Source organism: Mixophyes fleayi, chromosome 4 (assembly GCF_038048845.1).
Source record: "Mixophyes fleayi isolate aMixFle1 chromosome 4, aMixFle1.hap1, whole genome shotgun sequence".
NCBI lineage: Eukaryota > Metazoa > Chordata > Amphibia > Anura > Limnodynastidae > Mixophyes > Mixophyes fleayi.
In genome coordinates this window covers 209,274,556-209,291,204 of record NC_134405.1, presented here as the reverse complement: position 1 = coordinate 209,291,204, position 16,649 = coordinate 209,274,556, and the positions used below count along the sequence as shown (strand labels likewise).

The 16,649-nt window shown below is 40.5% G+C and overlaps 1 protein-coding gene across 1 annotated transcript in view; it reads right to left on the bottom strand.

The window, feature by feature from the left end:
• SLC17A8 (solute carrier family 17 member 8) overlaps positions 1–15,094 on the bottom strand; it is a 39,432-nt gene extending 24,338 nt beyond the window's left edge. The window contains exons 1-3 of the mRNA XM_075209251.1: positions 14,421–15,094; positions 10,934–11,186; positions 10,707–10,825 (exon numbers count right to left, since the gene is read on the bottom strand). Coding sequence (XP_075065352.1) covers positions 10,707–10,825; positions 10,934–11,186; positions 14,421–14,521 — 473 coding nt within the window. The 5' untranslated portion in view covers positions 14,522–15,094. The remainder of the gene's footprint in view (positions 1–10,706; positions 10,826–10,933; positions 11,187–14,420) is intronic.
• Positions 15,095–16,649: the final 1,555 nt, after the last annotated feature.

Here is a 16,649-nt window from a genome sequence, read left to right as displayed (position 1 = left end):
ATAAAAATTTAATAATTGGGCTACAAAATGCCATTCTACCCACTGTACAGTTAACCACAGCTATGTGGACAAGCGGAACTGGGCAAACCAAAGATTATATGAATGTGACAGCCCACTGGGATGGTGATTTGCCTTCACCAGCAGGAACAGCAGCAGCATGTACCCAAGTACGTCACATTTTTCAGACACAGACTAGTCTGTGTATCACCGGCTTCACTAAGAAGCATACAGCTGACAATCTGTTACAAAAACTAAGGGATGTCATTGCAACATGGCTTATCCTGTTTGGACTTTCCTCAGGATATGTAATTTCTGATAACACCACCAATATTGTGAGAGCATTACAGCAGGGTGAATTCCATCACATTCCCTGTTTTGCTAACACAATCAACTTGGTGGTGTAGAGCTTTTTGAAAAATGACAGGGATGTGCAGGAGATGCTGTCTGTGGCCCGTAAAATATCTGGACATTTCCGGCATTCTGCAACAGCAGCTACAAGAACAATTTAATTTGCGCTGCCACCAACTGAAGCAAGAGGTGGTAACAAGGTGGAATTCCACCCTGTATAGACATTGGGAGAGGAGGGGGGATGTAATTTTCTAAAGAGCAGTGGAGAAAACTTTCTGTGTTGAGCTAGGTGCTGAAACCATTCAAAGTAGTCACCTGTGAAGTGAGTTCAGACACTAGCTTGAGCCAAGTGATTCCCTTAATTAGACTTTTGGAAAAGCAGCTTGAGAAACTGAAGGAGGAGATGAAGCTAAGCAATTACGCTAAGTATGTCGGACTTGTAGATCAAGTACTTTATTTGCTTTGCCAGGATCCAAGAGTTATCAAAACCTTGAAATCGGATCACAACATTTTGTCGACTGTGCTTGATCCTAGGTTTAAGAGCTATGTCTTCTCTTTGTTTCCAACTGACCCAGATCTCTTGGTGAGCAAGATGACAGCTCAAGTGTTACGTTGCAGGATAGCGTCTACTCCTTCAGTTTCTCTGTTGACTGCTGCTAGGAAAAAAACTTAGCTTTCCCAAAAGACCCAGATGACTCAGCAAAACATTTTGACATCTGGTCTGGTCTAAAAGAATTGACAAGTAAAATTCACAGTGCTCTGGATGACGGCGATCTCCTCATCTTCATCTTCCAAAGCTTTGTCTGCAGGGGCCGGTGACACACCCAATTGTTTTCTCAGGTTCAGGTCTCTTAGCTGTTCTTTAATCTGGACATATTTATTGTCCTGCCTCAGGGCCTCCTCTGTATTATTCTCCTGAAGTGCAGTGTACCTCTCGTGTACATGCTCTCTTAAATCCAGGATCTCATCCAGTGGGTCACGTTTTAACTTAAATACTCCTCAACTCCATCTATATATTGGTCTAAATCTCTGTTCAGTGCAGAGTATTCCAACATTACAGATTCCATGCTGCCCACATGATCCATGTCACAGTCTGTCTTAAACAGATCTAATGCCACTCCAGTTGTAATAGCCATTCCTGTGTCTACATAAGTTTGGCAGTTCTTCAGGGATGAGATGGAGGTATCCACAGAGGAGAAGGAGATTAAAGATGCAGCACTAGCAGACATGTTTTAATAATGTAGAGTTCATTGACAACACTGTTGGGCTTAAAGTAGTTAAGCTATTGGTAGCTTGTTTTGTGGGGGCCAGGGGCGGGCTGGACTGGGCCGGGGGGCATCGGCACCCCGGGCTAGTCAGTCTGACGGCTTTTCGGGCCGGCCGCCCACCCCCGGAGATACTATATTTTCCAAATATTACCAGCGGCTGCATCACAATATACGTGATACGCACAGGCGGCCGCATCCCGTGACACGCGATGCGGCCGCGTCATCAATGATGCGGCCGCATCGCGTGTCACGTGATGCGGCCGCCTGTCTGCCCCCCGGACTGAACATTGCCAGCCTGCGTCTGGTGGAGGCCCAAACAAACCAAGCACTGCAGCCACAAAAGTGGCACTCCTGGAGTGCTTACTTTGTTAAAATGTGGATGTCCTTTTTAATATCTTACATAAGGGTTTGTGGGAGGGCCCAAGGACAATTCCATATTGCACCACTTTTCTTTTCTGCCACTGCTGTATGGCAATGTTTCCTAGATGTGCTATGAACTGCCGTGTGCTGGTGTCGTTGCTCTATCGCTTAGCATCCAGCCACCTCGCTGCAATCTTTTGTCCTAAAGTGTATGAAAATATTGTGATCTGTGAGGTGGTCAAAATTGACTGAAAATGACTGGAAATTAGTGTTATTGAGGTTAATAATAATGTAGGAACGAAAAAAGAGCAAAACTATGTGATTTTAGCATATAGCAATTTAGCAATCTTTGTAAGAAATGCAGATCGAAAACCAAAACACACGAGGACAGTTTTGCCAAAACCTAAACCAAAACACGTACTTAATCCAGATCCAAAAGCAAAACACGGGGGTCAGTGAACACCTCTACTTAGGAGTATGGTACAGTGTATTAATATGCCTGTGAAAGGCAACTATGCCAAAACTGCACAGTGTTTATTGTGTAAACCAAGATAATGGAAAATGTCTCCGGTTTCGAAAACGTTTACATCACAATTCTCCAGTCTTGTTAATAGTAGTGCTGGGCTCTGCCATCCACTGAGACAACTGCCAAGCCAATGGCAACATCTTCTGCTACCAGCATCTAGCGGTGTCTCCAACTGTTCAGAAGCTGCTCATTAGGGCTTTCCCTCACAATGCTTCCCCAGCAAATGAAACCTTCTTCCTGTCTATCACCTGTGCTGTTGATAGTTACTGCTTTGCTAGTGTGCTTTGAATAATTTCTTTGAATTGACCTGTAGTTGTGACCCAAACGTTATTTAACTTTGCTTCTTTACTCCTACCCTTGACCACTGCTTGTTTTCTGGATTCGTAATTGATCCCTTCTGGCCATTTCCTCTCCATGATTATTATATGTTGCACAGTTCTCTGCCAGCCCTGACCTCAGCTTGGATTACTGATATTACTATTGAACGTAGCCAGCCCCGATTTCAGCTTGTTTATAGACTCTGTTATTGAACTCTTCCCATCCTGATTTTTGACCTGTGTATCCGTGTCTGTGTATTGAACTGTATCTTTCTGCTCTCATTTACCATCTATTACCGTCTTCCGTGACCTTATTCAGCAATATCGTATTTAATAAGCCTCTACTACCACAAGCTAAGACCTGGAGCCAACAGAGTACTCTGGAAGATTTCATGTTCTTAGTAAAGGGGCCTGCTATAGGCAAAGACCTCATGAAGAGGTTCTAGGGGTTTATTGTCTTTTCAGATATTGCCATATCAAGTATGTCAGTAAGGGAGCAGTGTTTTATTTCCCTGCTCTTTATGTAAACATTCTTGTCAGCAAATCACTTTGCTTTGCAATGAAGTACAAGTTTATAGTACTGAGTATGTGTAACATAGACCAGAATAACGTAAAAGAGAAATCCAGCCTCAAAAACAAATATATATTGAACAGTGGTGATGGGCGGTACTTCCTCTCTATGTTAGGTCCATATTCACCAACAGAGTTCACCCACTCTATATCAGAGTGAGCAGGTTTGAGATTGGGTGTTAAGCTGCAGCTTACACAGCTTGGTCTGACTGTGCATCTTTTCAACAGTCTCCAGATGCTGCAACTCCAGCTTTCACTTCCAGCCTCTATTCTCTCTCATGCTGCCGAGGTCAATGTATCTGTGTGTCAGTGAGGACCAGTGACTGTGTGCATCAGTTTGTTCCATTGTATTAACGTGTCAATCTGTGCCAGTGTGTGTATGTGGTGTACACCCCCATACACACACAAACAGATTATAACCACCATAAAAATTAAGAATGAGCGCACTCGGATTCCTGGAATCCGAGCCCCCCCCTGAACATTGCGGATCCGAGTCAGATCCGAGCACTGTCCGGGTATTCCCGCCGATTCCGAAACTTAAAACGAGGCTCTGAGTCTTAACCCCGCTGTCAGATCTCTCGATACTCGGAACCTTTAAATTCCACGCTTGCCGCCGCCATCTTCACTCTGGCATTGATCAGGGAAGAGGGAGGGTGTGTTAGGTGGTCCTCTGTCCTGCTATTTCTATTTCTCGTGCTGTGCTGTGCTCTGTCCTGCTGAGTCCAGTGGTGCTTTTGGCAGTGCTCTGTCCTGCTGAGTCCAGTGGTGCATCAGTCCAGTGCTCTGTCCTTGCTGAGTCCAGCGGTGCGTTTTGTCTTGTCCTGTGCTTTGTTCTGCTAAGTGCATCTTTATTTTAAAAGTATTAAAAAATCTTCCCAAAAAATTATAATTCGACAAAAATCCTTTTAAAAAAATATTCCAAAAAGTCTAAAAAAAATTATTGCAGTCCATTAACATTAATACTGCAATCTATTTAAAATTGTTCACTGTTCTTGCAGTATTTAAAAAATAGTACTGTAATACAACGTGTGCTGCATATAATGGAGTACCAAAATTTTGGGGATAAAGTAGGGAAAGACCAAGACCCACTTCCTCCTAATGCTGAAGCTGCTGCCACTAGTCATGACATAGATGATGAAATGCCATCAACGTCGTCTGCCAAGGCCAATGCCCAATCTCCTAGTAGAGGGCATGTAAAATCCAAAAAGCAAAAGTTCACTACAATTAGTAAAAAAAGAAAATTGAAAACATCTGAGGAGAAACGTAAACTTGCCAATATGCCCTTTACGACACAGAGTGGCAAGGAACGGCTTAGGCCATGGCCCGTGTTCAGCACTAGTGGTTCAGCTTCACCCAAGGATCTAAGCCCTCCTCCTCCCCCCTCCAAAAAATTTAAAAGAGTTATGCTTTCAGCAACAACACAGCAAACAACTCTGCCTTCTAAACAGATGACATCACAAATCCCCAAGGCGAGTCCAAGGGTGTTGGTGGTTGCGAAGCCTGACCTTCCCATCACTGTACGGGAAGAGGTGACTCCATCCACCATTTGCAGCACACCCTCTGCATATTCTGGAAGGATGACCCACAGTGTCGCTCCAGATTTGGATAATCAAGGTGTCAAGGAGGCTATTGATGTAGCTGGCGTTGTGGAGGAACTTGATGAGGAGGATGCTGATGTGGTTATTTTTAAATGAGGCACCAGGGGGGAAAAAAGTGGATGTCCATGGGATGAAAAAGCCCATTAGCATGCCTGGTCAGAAGACCAAGAAATGCACCTCTTCGGTCTGGAGTTATTTTTACCCCAATCCGGATAACAAATGTCTGGCCATATGTAGCTTATGTAAAGCTCAAATGAGCAGGGGTAAGGATCTTGGCCACCTAGGGACATCCTCCCTTATACGTCACCTGAATAACCTTCATAGTTCAGTGGTTAGTTCAGGAACTGGGGCTAGGACCGTCATCAGTCCAGGGATACCTAAATCCCTTGGTCCTGTTGGATACACACCACCAACACCCTCCTCGTCAACTTCCTCCGCGATCTCCATCAGATTTAGTCCTGCAGGCCATGTCACCAGCCAGACTGAGTCCTCTCCAATACGGGATTCATCTGAGGAATCCTGCAGCGGTACGCCTACTACTGCCGCTGCTGCTGGTAGTCGGTCATCTTCCCAGAAGGGAAGTCGCAAGAACGCTACGTCTTTCACCAAACAGTTGACCGTCCAACAATCGTTTGCCATGAGCACCAAGTACGACACTAGTCATCCTATGGCAAAGCGGATAACTGCGTCAATAACAGCAATGTTGGTGTTAGACGTGCGTCTGGTGTCCACCATCAGTGGAGTGGGATTTAGACGGTTGATGGAGGTATTGTGTCCCCGGTACCAAATCCCGTCGAGATTCCACTTCACTAGGCAGGCGATACAAAAGATGTACAGAGAAGTACAAACAAGTGTCCTCAGTGCTCTTAAAAATGCGGTTGTACCCACTGTCCACTTAACCACGGACATGTGGACAAGTGGTTCAGGGCAATTGAAGGACTATATGACTGTGACAGCCCACTGGGTAGATGCATCTCCTTCCGCAGCAACAGCAGCAGCTGCATCAGTAGCAGCACCTCCACAACGGCTGCTCGTGCCAAGGCAGGCAACATTGTGTATCACAGGTTTTAATAAAAGGCACAACGCTGACAACCTCTTAGAGAAACTGAGGGAAATCATCTCACAGTGGCTTACCCCACTTAGACTCTCCTGGGGATTTGTGGTGTCAGACAACGCCAGTAACATTGTGCGGGCATTACATATGGGCAATTTCCAGCACGTCCCATGTTTTGCCCACACCGTTAATTTGGTGGTGCAGCATTACCTGAAGAGTGACAGGGGTGTGCAGGAGATGCTTGCGGTGGCCCGCAAAATTGCTGGACACTTTAGGCATTCTGCCAGTGCCTACTGCAGACTCGAGATACATCAAAAAAGTCTGAACCTGCCCTGCCATCACCTCAAACAAGAGGTTGTGACGCGCTGGAACTCCACCCTCTATATGCTGCAGAGGATGGAGGAGCAGCAAAAGGCCATTCAAGCCTATACAGCTACCTACGACATAGGAAAAGGAGTGGGGATGCGCCTGAGTCAAGCGCACTGAAGACTGATTTCCATGTTGTGCAAGCTTCTGCAGCCGTTTGAACTTGCCACACGAGAAGTCAGTTCCGACACTGCCAGCTTGAGTTAGGTCATTCCCCTGATCAGGCTGTTGCAGAAGCAGCTGGAGAAAGTGAGGGTGGAGCTGGTAAACCATTGCGATTCAACAAAGCATGTAGCTCTTGTTGATGAAGCCCTTCGTACGCTTTGCCAGGATCCGAGGGTGGTCACTCTTTTAAAGTCAGAGGAATACATTATGGCCACCGTGCTGGATCCTCGGTTTAAAGCGTATGTTGTGTCTCTGTTTCCGGCTGACACAAGTCTACAGCGGTGCAAAGACCTGCTGGTCAGGAAATTGTCCTCTGAAGAGGACCGTGACATGCCACTAGCTCCTCCATCAGTTTCTTCCACACCTGTGGCTGCGAGGAAAAAGCTCAGTTTTCCTCAAAGACCCACTGGTGGGGATGCTGAGAACATCTGGTCCGGACTAAAGGACCTGCCAACCATTGCAGACATGTCTACTCTCGCTGCATTTGATGCTGTCACAATTGAAAAAATGGTGGAGGATTACTTTGCTGACACCATCAAAATAGACATGTCAGACAGTCCATATTGTTACTGGCAGGAAAAAAAGGCAGTTTGGAAGCCCCTGTACAAACTGGCTCTATTTTACCTGAGTTGTCCCCCCTCCAGTGTGTACTCGGAAAGAGTTTTTAGTGCAGCGGGGAACCTGGTCAGTGAGCGGCGAAGGAGGTTGCTACCGCAGAACGTTGAAAAAATGATGTTCACAAAAATGAATTATCAATTCCTCAATCAAGTACAGCACTGCCCTCCAGATACTACAGAGGGACCTGTGGTTGTGAAGTCCAGCGGGGACAAATTGATAATGTATGAGGAAGTACACACTGAAGGGGGAGAGGAATCAGAGGATGAGGATGAGGACGACATCTTGCCTCAGTAGAGCCAGTTTAGTTTGTACAGGGAGAGATGAATAGCTTTTTTGGTGTGGGGGCCCAAACAAACCAATCATTTCAGCCACAGTTGTTTGGTAGGCTCTGTCGCTGAAATGATTGGTTTGTTAAAGTGTGCATGTCCTATTTCAACAACATAAGGGTGGGTGGGAGGGCCCAAGGACAATTCCATCTTGCACCTTTTTTTTTTCTTTGCCAGCTCGTTTTGTGGGGGCCCAAACAAACCAATCATTTCAGCCACAGTTTGGTAGGCCCTTTCGCTTAAATGATTGGTTTTTTAAAGTGCGCATGTCCTATTTCAACAACATCAGGGTGGATGGGAGGGCCCAAGGACAATTCCATCTTGCAACTCTTTTTTTGGCATTATGTGACCCTTCAACAGTCGTTTGCCATGAGCACAAAGTAAAACAAAATTAAAACAAATTAAACAAATTAAACCAAAAGAATAATATAACTTATAAACACTACACTTGAAAGCTTGAGCCTTTAAATGAAAACGTCACTCTTCATTGCACGAAGATTTGCAACAGGGACAGTTTTTTTGTTCCCAAAGTCAACAAATAACACTTCGACCCTGTCGTGTCTTTGACATACTTGATGGGATCTCAATGATGAATGCTCTGTACCATGGTCGTCGAAAACAAGAGGTATTGACATGCTAGAACTACTGTAGTGTTTATAACTTATAAACACTACACTTGAAAGCTTGAGCCTTTAAATGAAAAAGTCACTCTTCATTGCACGAAGATTTGCAACAGGAACAGTTTTTTTGTTCCCAAAGTCAACAAATAACACTTCGACCCTGTCTGTCTTTTACATACTTGATGGGATCTCAATGATGAATGCTCTGTACCATGGTTGGAGGAGGTATTGTGGCCCCGGTACCAAATTGGGTACCAGGGCCACTCCACTACGCAGTCCAGATAGAGGTGTATCAGATATTAAAAAACGTTGACTGTTGCTGCCAAATGCGAAATTGATGAAAATGACCTGTCATCGTCAAAAACAAGAGGTATTGACACGCTCGAACTACACCCTGTATATGTTGCAGAGGATGTAGGAGCAGCTATATGTGCAGTGGAATTTAGGCCAGTTGGAGGAGGTATTGTGGCCCCGGTACCAAATTGGGTACCGGGCCCACTCCACTACGCAGTCTAGAAAGCTACCTCGGTACAACGTTTTGGACTAAAAACAGTATTGTGAGGTGTGAGGTGTTCAGAATAGACTGGAAATTAGTGGAAATGATAGTTATTGAATGTTATTGAGGTTAATAATAGCGTAGGAGTGGAAAAAAACAAAAAAACTGGATTTTAGTACTTTTTATGCTCTTTTAAATATAAATCAGAACCCAAAACCCGAAATCAGAACCAAAACCTTTCGTCAGGTGTTTTGGCAAAACAAATCAGAACCCAAAACCTCAAGCTAATCAGAACCCAAAACACAAAACACTAAAAGTGCCCGGTGCACACCCTTAATAAAAATGGAAATTAACTGCAATATAAAATTAATTTGCGCAGTAAAAAACAAAACAAGTATAATAAAGTTACTCGAAAACCAAGCATATATAATTATGTAATTTGCCAACCCGTATGCCAATTACAGAGACATATAACTACTTTATACTAAAATTAGCCATCATAACGCATTCAATTTGATTTACATTTATGTCTGTGTGCCCGTCTCTCACTGACATTTTACCTTTCTTATAATGTTTTCCAGTGTCTGTAATCATCAGCTGCATGGAGCCAGGAACTAGCACAATAACTGTAATTAAACAATTCCCACAGCAAGGAACTAGCATAGTTCCACTAATCACAAACTGCTGGGAGTTAGGAACTAGCAACCTGCCTGTAGTCACCAACTACTAACTGTAGCAGTAATTAGCTGCCTGGAGCTGAGAGCAAGCACTGTGCCTGTAGCCATGAACATGTATCACTAGCAACAGCTCAAATTCTTATTCTGCTACCCTTAGTATAAGGTGTAGCCCACCCCTCTTATATTGTAAGCTCATTTGGGCAAAGCCATCGTTGCATTATGTTTTACGTCATTGTATGCCATTTGATTGTATCTTGGTCCCCTCAATATAAAGTCCTACGTAGTATGTTGGTGCTTTAAGAAAACATAATAACAACAAAAACTTTAAAAACTCACAAAACAAAGTGAATGTTATAGTAATACTTGGTCACCTTGCTATCCCCTGTGCCTGTATTACAGAATCATCTTAAACTAACCTGAAAGCCAGTGGTAAAACTACCACTGTTGCAGGAGCTAAAGAGGCTATGTGGTCCAAGATGAGTGGAGCCTAGCAATGCCGGTTCATCTGTGCAAAGTCCCTGGTCTGCTCTTCTAAGCATAGGCAGGGGGCAGTTAATGATAAGTAAAGCCTTGCTTGGGTTTTCAGTTGTCGAACTGAAGGACCAAACAGAGCTACACTGCTCAAGTGCCAGCCCCACACATGTTCAGCACAGACAGGGCCACTGGAGGATGGATCAGCATTGCTGGACCCTCTTCACCAAAAATTTGCTATGTTATTCCCCTGCTAAAAAAACAAAACAAAAGCAGACTATCATTACACTGTTAAAAGGAGTCAGGTTTACAGCTTAATCAATACTGTGTTTTGAGAAGTGAACTAGCAGTGATTTAGAGAGACTGACTTCAGTGTTCTCCAATGATTACTGCTGAGCTGTCTTATGAATAGGAAACATATATTCTTCCCAAATTTACCTTGGATATCTACAATTCTAATAAGGTTCTAAGATTTGAACTGTTAGATTTGTACATTTTAGTGGTTATCATATGATTACCAAACTTTTTAGGTTTAGAGAGAAACTATTATAAAAATATATTTTTACATTGTATATAATTTAACTACGCTTTGTATTTCATTAGGAAAAATTAAATAATTTTTAAAAGAAAAAATATGCCATTACGCCATAACGTCCAATAAGATATTTAGCCTGTGTCTAAAAGCATTTTACAGCTTGAAGCACAATAAACACCAGAAGCATCATAACAATTTATAAAACCAAAACTTTGTATTGATTTCTATTATTATTTCCTTGCACAACAACACATAAATATGTATATTGATTATATGTTTGGATAAAGCCAATTTTCAGATATCTATATGTGATGTTTGTAAATTGAGTTTTCATTAAAAGTGCTATGGAAATGTTAGTGTATAATAATAAAGTGATAGCAGGTGTAATTACCTATTGGCAGCAAGCTTGTTCGCAATGAACCCTCCAGGGATCTGGGTTACAATATATCCCCAGAAAAATGACCCATGGATCAAACCAACTGTTTCTGGATCCCAGTTGAACTGGGCTTTCTGTAAAGACACATTTCCCATTAATTGAAGACAGTGTAAACATGAGGAGTAAATTTCTTTTTCTATCTAGATATACAGTACAATTTAAATCATGCAACTGTGACGCACCTGGATCTCAGGTTTCCCGTTGACATAAATAGTGTTGTTGTTCACCATTTCTACGATAGCTACACCAAGATTACACCTAATTCCAAAGGAAATACAAAAACCCAGCCCACTCATCATGGCAATGATATAACGTTTGGGGAGTCCACAACAATAGCAGTCAAATCTGGGGGGCGTGTGGGTGGGGGCATGGGTTGGCTGTCCATCTTCATTCAGTTCTATGTTGTTCTCCTCAGCATTTGTTCCATCAATTTTCCTGATCAAAACACAGCATAGTCGTTATCATGCTATACACTATATAATAACCTTAGTACCTTATGTTTTCCAAACTAATCTTTACTATTATGTATATTACATATATCCACCCAGGCTGCTTTATTGTCACATAATGTATCATATCCGTATAGTAAGAAATGAGCATTATTTAACTGTAACATAAATTGTTCAGACATTGAGAGGTGTAGTGGTTAGCACTTCTGCCTCACAGCGCTGGGGTCATAAGCTCAATTCCCGATCATGGCCTTATCTGTGTGGAGTTTGTATGTTCTCCCTGTGTTTGCGTGGGTTTCCTCTGGGTGCTCCGGTTTCCTCCCACACTCCAAAAACATACTAGTAGGTTAATTGGCTGCTATCAAAAACTGACCCTAGTCTCTCTCTCTCTGTCTGTGTGTATGTTAGAGAATTTAGACTGTAAGCTCCAATGGGGCAGGGACTGATGTGAATGAGTTCTCTGTACAGCGCTGCGTAATCAGTGGCGCTATATAAATAAATGGAGATGATGATTACCTGCTGTTACAGATCACAACTATAATTGCATTTACTTTCAGCTGTGCACTTCCTTACTCTATGAGGAGCAATTAACTTTGCAATTTAGCTGCATATTTGGCAACAGCCTCTGACATGTAAAGACAGTCAAAGATTTTGTAGATTGTACCCTTCAATGTTAATATTGGCTTACTCTCCAGTAGTAATTCCCCGGCCAGCCTATCATGTTGGGTAGGTGTAGTGTTCTACGTCTGTACAGAGTGTAATAGGATTGTAATATGAATCATGCCCAGTGGTCAGGTCATGGTGGGTAGATTTAGTTCCTTATGTCTGTATGGAGTATGATTGAAGGCTATTATGGTCATGTCAAGTGGTCATTTCACATTCGGTAGGGGTCAATTTTTGTATGTATTTTGTTCTGTACACAACACATAGGAATTCATAACAGAAAAGTGTCACATGATATGTTTGCATCATGTGATCAGAACGACTTAACATGCCAAGGGATTTATATAAAAGCATTGCTAATATTATCCACAAGTATAGATGTACATGTTGAAAGAGGTAATCAGAAATAATATCTGTGTGATAAGGGGAAAGCATGTTTCTTATAAACATGAGTCTTCCTGTCATCTCCTGTAACATTGATAGTAGGAGGAAGTGCAACGCCACCTATAATGGGCGCTTCCTCCTGCAGTCATTGAGCAGTGGCTGACAGTGTAAGTAGAGGTGTCGGTAGAGGAGTCAGGAGGGAGAGGAAGTATCTTTTCCCTTCTTTACCTCTTCTACTTACACTGCCACCCTCTACAGTGCTAATGCAATAACTACAGGAGGAAGTGCAGGTGATTTGTGTCACTCAATGTCAAACATCTTAACTACTGCCATGATATGGGAATTTCTGTAAACTATAAATTCCTGTGAAATTATTATTATATTTGATTTGTACGGCACCACAGTGCTCTGCAGTACCAGATAGTGAAGAAAACAGGTCATACATAAAATAGAGACATACAAGGTTGATTAAATAAATGTAGACATTAAAATAAAGGGCAGGTTATTGTAGCTAGATGTTCTAAATGGGACAGTATGCTATTGATACCATAATAAAAGTTGTGATATCAAAACTTGGAACACAGTTTGCCGAGTACCTTTAAATACCTCCTGCCAACAACTGTAATATGCTGTACAGCACTCTATTCTTGTATATATAATATATTATATGCACCTCCACGCATAGCCTCTGCAAAACCACAAAGGATTGTTATAAAAATGGTTGCATTACTGTGCACACTTGTCTAAAAGTATGCTTAATGTGTGCATGTAACATATATATATATATATATATGGAAATTCATGTTGAGCACTAGGTGACAAATTAGCTGGTATGAACTTCATAAAACCTATTGGATGTCTGCAAGCTGTTGAATTTCATTGTGATCCATTAATCATTTATTAGCATTCGTATTAATATGTTACCTGAAAAAAGTGTAAACATATGCTTTATATTGAACATTAGTTTCTAGTTTTATTTATTTGAGGAATACTTTTTTATGTGTTGGTGACATATTATATTGGGATCACACATTAAGAACCCAATTAAAAAGACTTATCTACTGTTCTAAATAACTTGATACTGTAGAATGACCATAAAATTGTTTAGTGCAGCAACTGAAGAGTTTCCCTTATGTAAGAAAAAAAAAACACTATTTTATACATGTTTTAATAAATGTAATTTGGAGGGGTCTTTACCACTTTCTATCTTGTATTAAATAAGGAATATGTATATTAGAATGAGATTAATTTACATATATTTATTAAATACAGTTTCTTGTCATTATTTTATATGTCTATATGTGAAAGTACTGAATGAATCGTGACTTAACTGAACAAGGGATAGAAGCAGACACTTTGTCTGTATTCCAACCTCTGAGAACTCCACATGAATAAAACATTAAAAAAAGAGCATAAACATAATATTGCAGAAACAGTGCCTGACATGGTAGTATTGATTTCCATTTCAGATAAAAAAAATGTTTTAATTTATTACATGTTTTAATGTAACTACAAGGGTCATTACTTGTGGTATACTTTATAAACGAGTGTTAAGTGTTTGAAATAATGTTGTAACCAAGAAAGAGATTAAAAGTTGTGTCATAAGAAGATATAAACAATAGCAACATGTTTTGCAGTAAAGACTTACACTAATTTGAAGAACCATCTGAAAATAATACACCTTGATGTGGTTTCCCAGCTCATTTTTACATTACCAGGTTATTGCATACAAAAATAATATAACTACTGTGTTAATTGCTTTGCCTTTTCATTTTTAACTAAAGACTATAACATTTGGAGCTATTTGATTTATTTTAAAATGTGTTTTATTTTGGGGTTTTTTGTTTATCACTATTATGTAGAGTGCCAATTTGTTTTTCAATACAGAACTAGCTTTTGAATACACAGGATAAGATTTCCTGTCTATGTATACAATTCTAATGAATATTTAAAATAAATATAAATATATATATGTAAACAATAATCAGATAAACCATATAATTATTCACAGAAATGCTATTTTAAAAATAAATGATACATGCAAAAATGTAAATGTAAGCCATTGAGTTTGTATGATTTTATTAAAGACAACATAAAATCAGTTTTAATTTAAATGCTTTAGCTCTACGAAATTAACTAGAACATTGTAAAAAATGATACAAAATGCTTTTACCTTTGCAGGTTCCCCAGCGAGTCCCCAATGCTATTCTTCACTTCTTCTTTTCCTGGATTGAGGATTTTCTCTTTGAACGAACTGATTGCTTGGAAAGGCATGGTGTTTCTTTATCTGTACAACCCTACAGCACAACACTCATCCTCACCGTTATGTGTCACACAGAACTAACTCTGCCACTTTGATTAAAAATATCAAATCTTGTGATCACATTTTTTACAAACACATCTCAGCAAGTAATATTCCTAAGCCAAATGGCCCTATACCTCCACTTTTAGAAGTATTGAATGAGACAGATAAGTCTTTATGGAGTCAAAGTGAGATGTTGAAATAAAGTATATGAGTAGTGTAATTATCCAAGAAATGGTTGAAGCTCACATCAAAGATCTTCTATCTGTAGGGGAAGCTGACAGCTGTTCAGAACAGAAGCAAAGCCAATCAACCGAATTTCACATAAGGAGTGTTGGGCAATAGTGTCTGATGCGGAACAGACTTTGGAAAACTCCTCGTTAAAATATTAAACAAAACCACACATGATGCTAATGAACAGTATGGGAACATAAAGAAAGAAAAGTTCCTTCTAATATTCTGCCCAGTCAGGGTCCCAGGATTCTGAGAAGTGATAATGATCCTCCTAGATTGTCATGTGTCCCTGACCTGGTAGCGATGCTACACTAGTAGATACTATAGTAACGGATACCATATGATCCTACCAGTTTAGTTATTAATAGCATCCCATACAAAATGGAGACAAAGAACACATTTATTAAACATTTAAGGGCTTCCTCCCGTCTCCATGACGCATGCAGGTGGTCATGGACTGCAATTCACATATATTATTACTGAGCCTTTTCTTTTTTTTCATGAGCAGCAAGTCTCATTAATGCAGCTGCGTCTCCGTGTTTCATCTGCTGTGTTCAAATGATTGAGAGCAAACAGTGAATAAACTAACATTACTCTTCAACTGAATCTTTTAATAGTCATCACTGAGCTATAATATGTGGATGTCAGAAATGTGGATACTGTGGACCCTATCAAGATTACATGTAAACAGGCATATTTGGATATGAATGATAAGAACGATAAGAACAGCAATTATTAGTTATTACCAACAAAGTCTGGATGATGCTGACAGCATCCAGATTCTTGACTTTATCAATAAAGTGTATATTTCACAATGAAGAGAAGATAAATTTAGGGAACAACCTATAAAGTAAAAACAGCATTTAGATTTCAAATGTAAGTTAACTAAAATAAAATATTATACTAACATAAAATAAACTATAGAGTATCATTTAGAAAAAATAACTTTGAGGATCAGCGTAAAGGTCTAATAATTTCCTGTGTGTCTCTTCTTAATGTAATGCACACATAGGTAAAAAGCATCTGTCACTTATGCACAGCAGAGACAGACGTTTTATAGGCGGACGAAAGATTTATGAAAATACAGCTTATCAATTCATTACTACAGCCTCATGAATACTAGTTGAATATTTATCAGAAAGTGCTTCAGTGATATCATTGCTTCCTAGTGAACTGATTGTGGTTTGAGCCAGCATGCTTTAGAATCCAGCCAAAGTGGTTGCCTCCATTGTGTCTAATCAAAAGAGGCACTTTAATTATGTGAAAGAGAAAATAAGTGCTTAATATAGTGTAAAATAAAGTCAACAAATAACATGTATGTGCTCTATTGTGTAAAATGTAAAAGAAAAATTCAAACACCATACTATAATATTAGTTTATATCAGTGGTCAAAGTGGGGATGTATACGATGGTATGTCATACTGCCACTTCTCCTACTGCCTTCAATGTAAAACGAACTAAACAAATTCCACTTATATTTCCATACCACCACTTCTAAATATCCACTTTGACTACTGGTTTATATTATATTACCGGGAATGCAGAGACAATAGTACTAAAAAAAATAATGAGCCATTTTTGTCATGCTACTACTACTACTACTACTACTACTACTACTACTACTACTACTATAGTGTATAGAGGAGTGGCTACAATCTTCATGGCATCTGCACAACATTGTTGCCATGACAGATCATCATCATCATAACCATTTATTTATATAGCGCCACTGATTCCACAGCGCTGTATAGAGAACTCATTCACATCAGTCCCTGCCCCATTGGAGCTTACAGTCTAAATTCCCTAACATACACACACACACACACACATGCGCGCGCACACACACACACACACACACACACACAC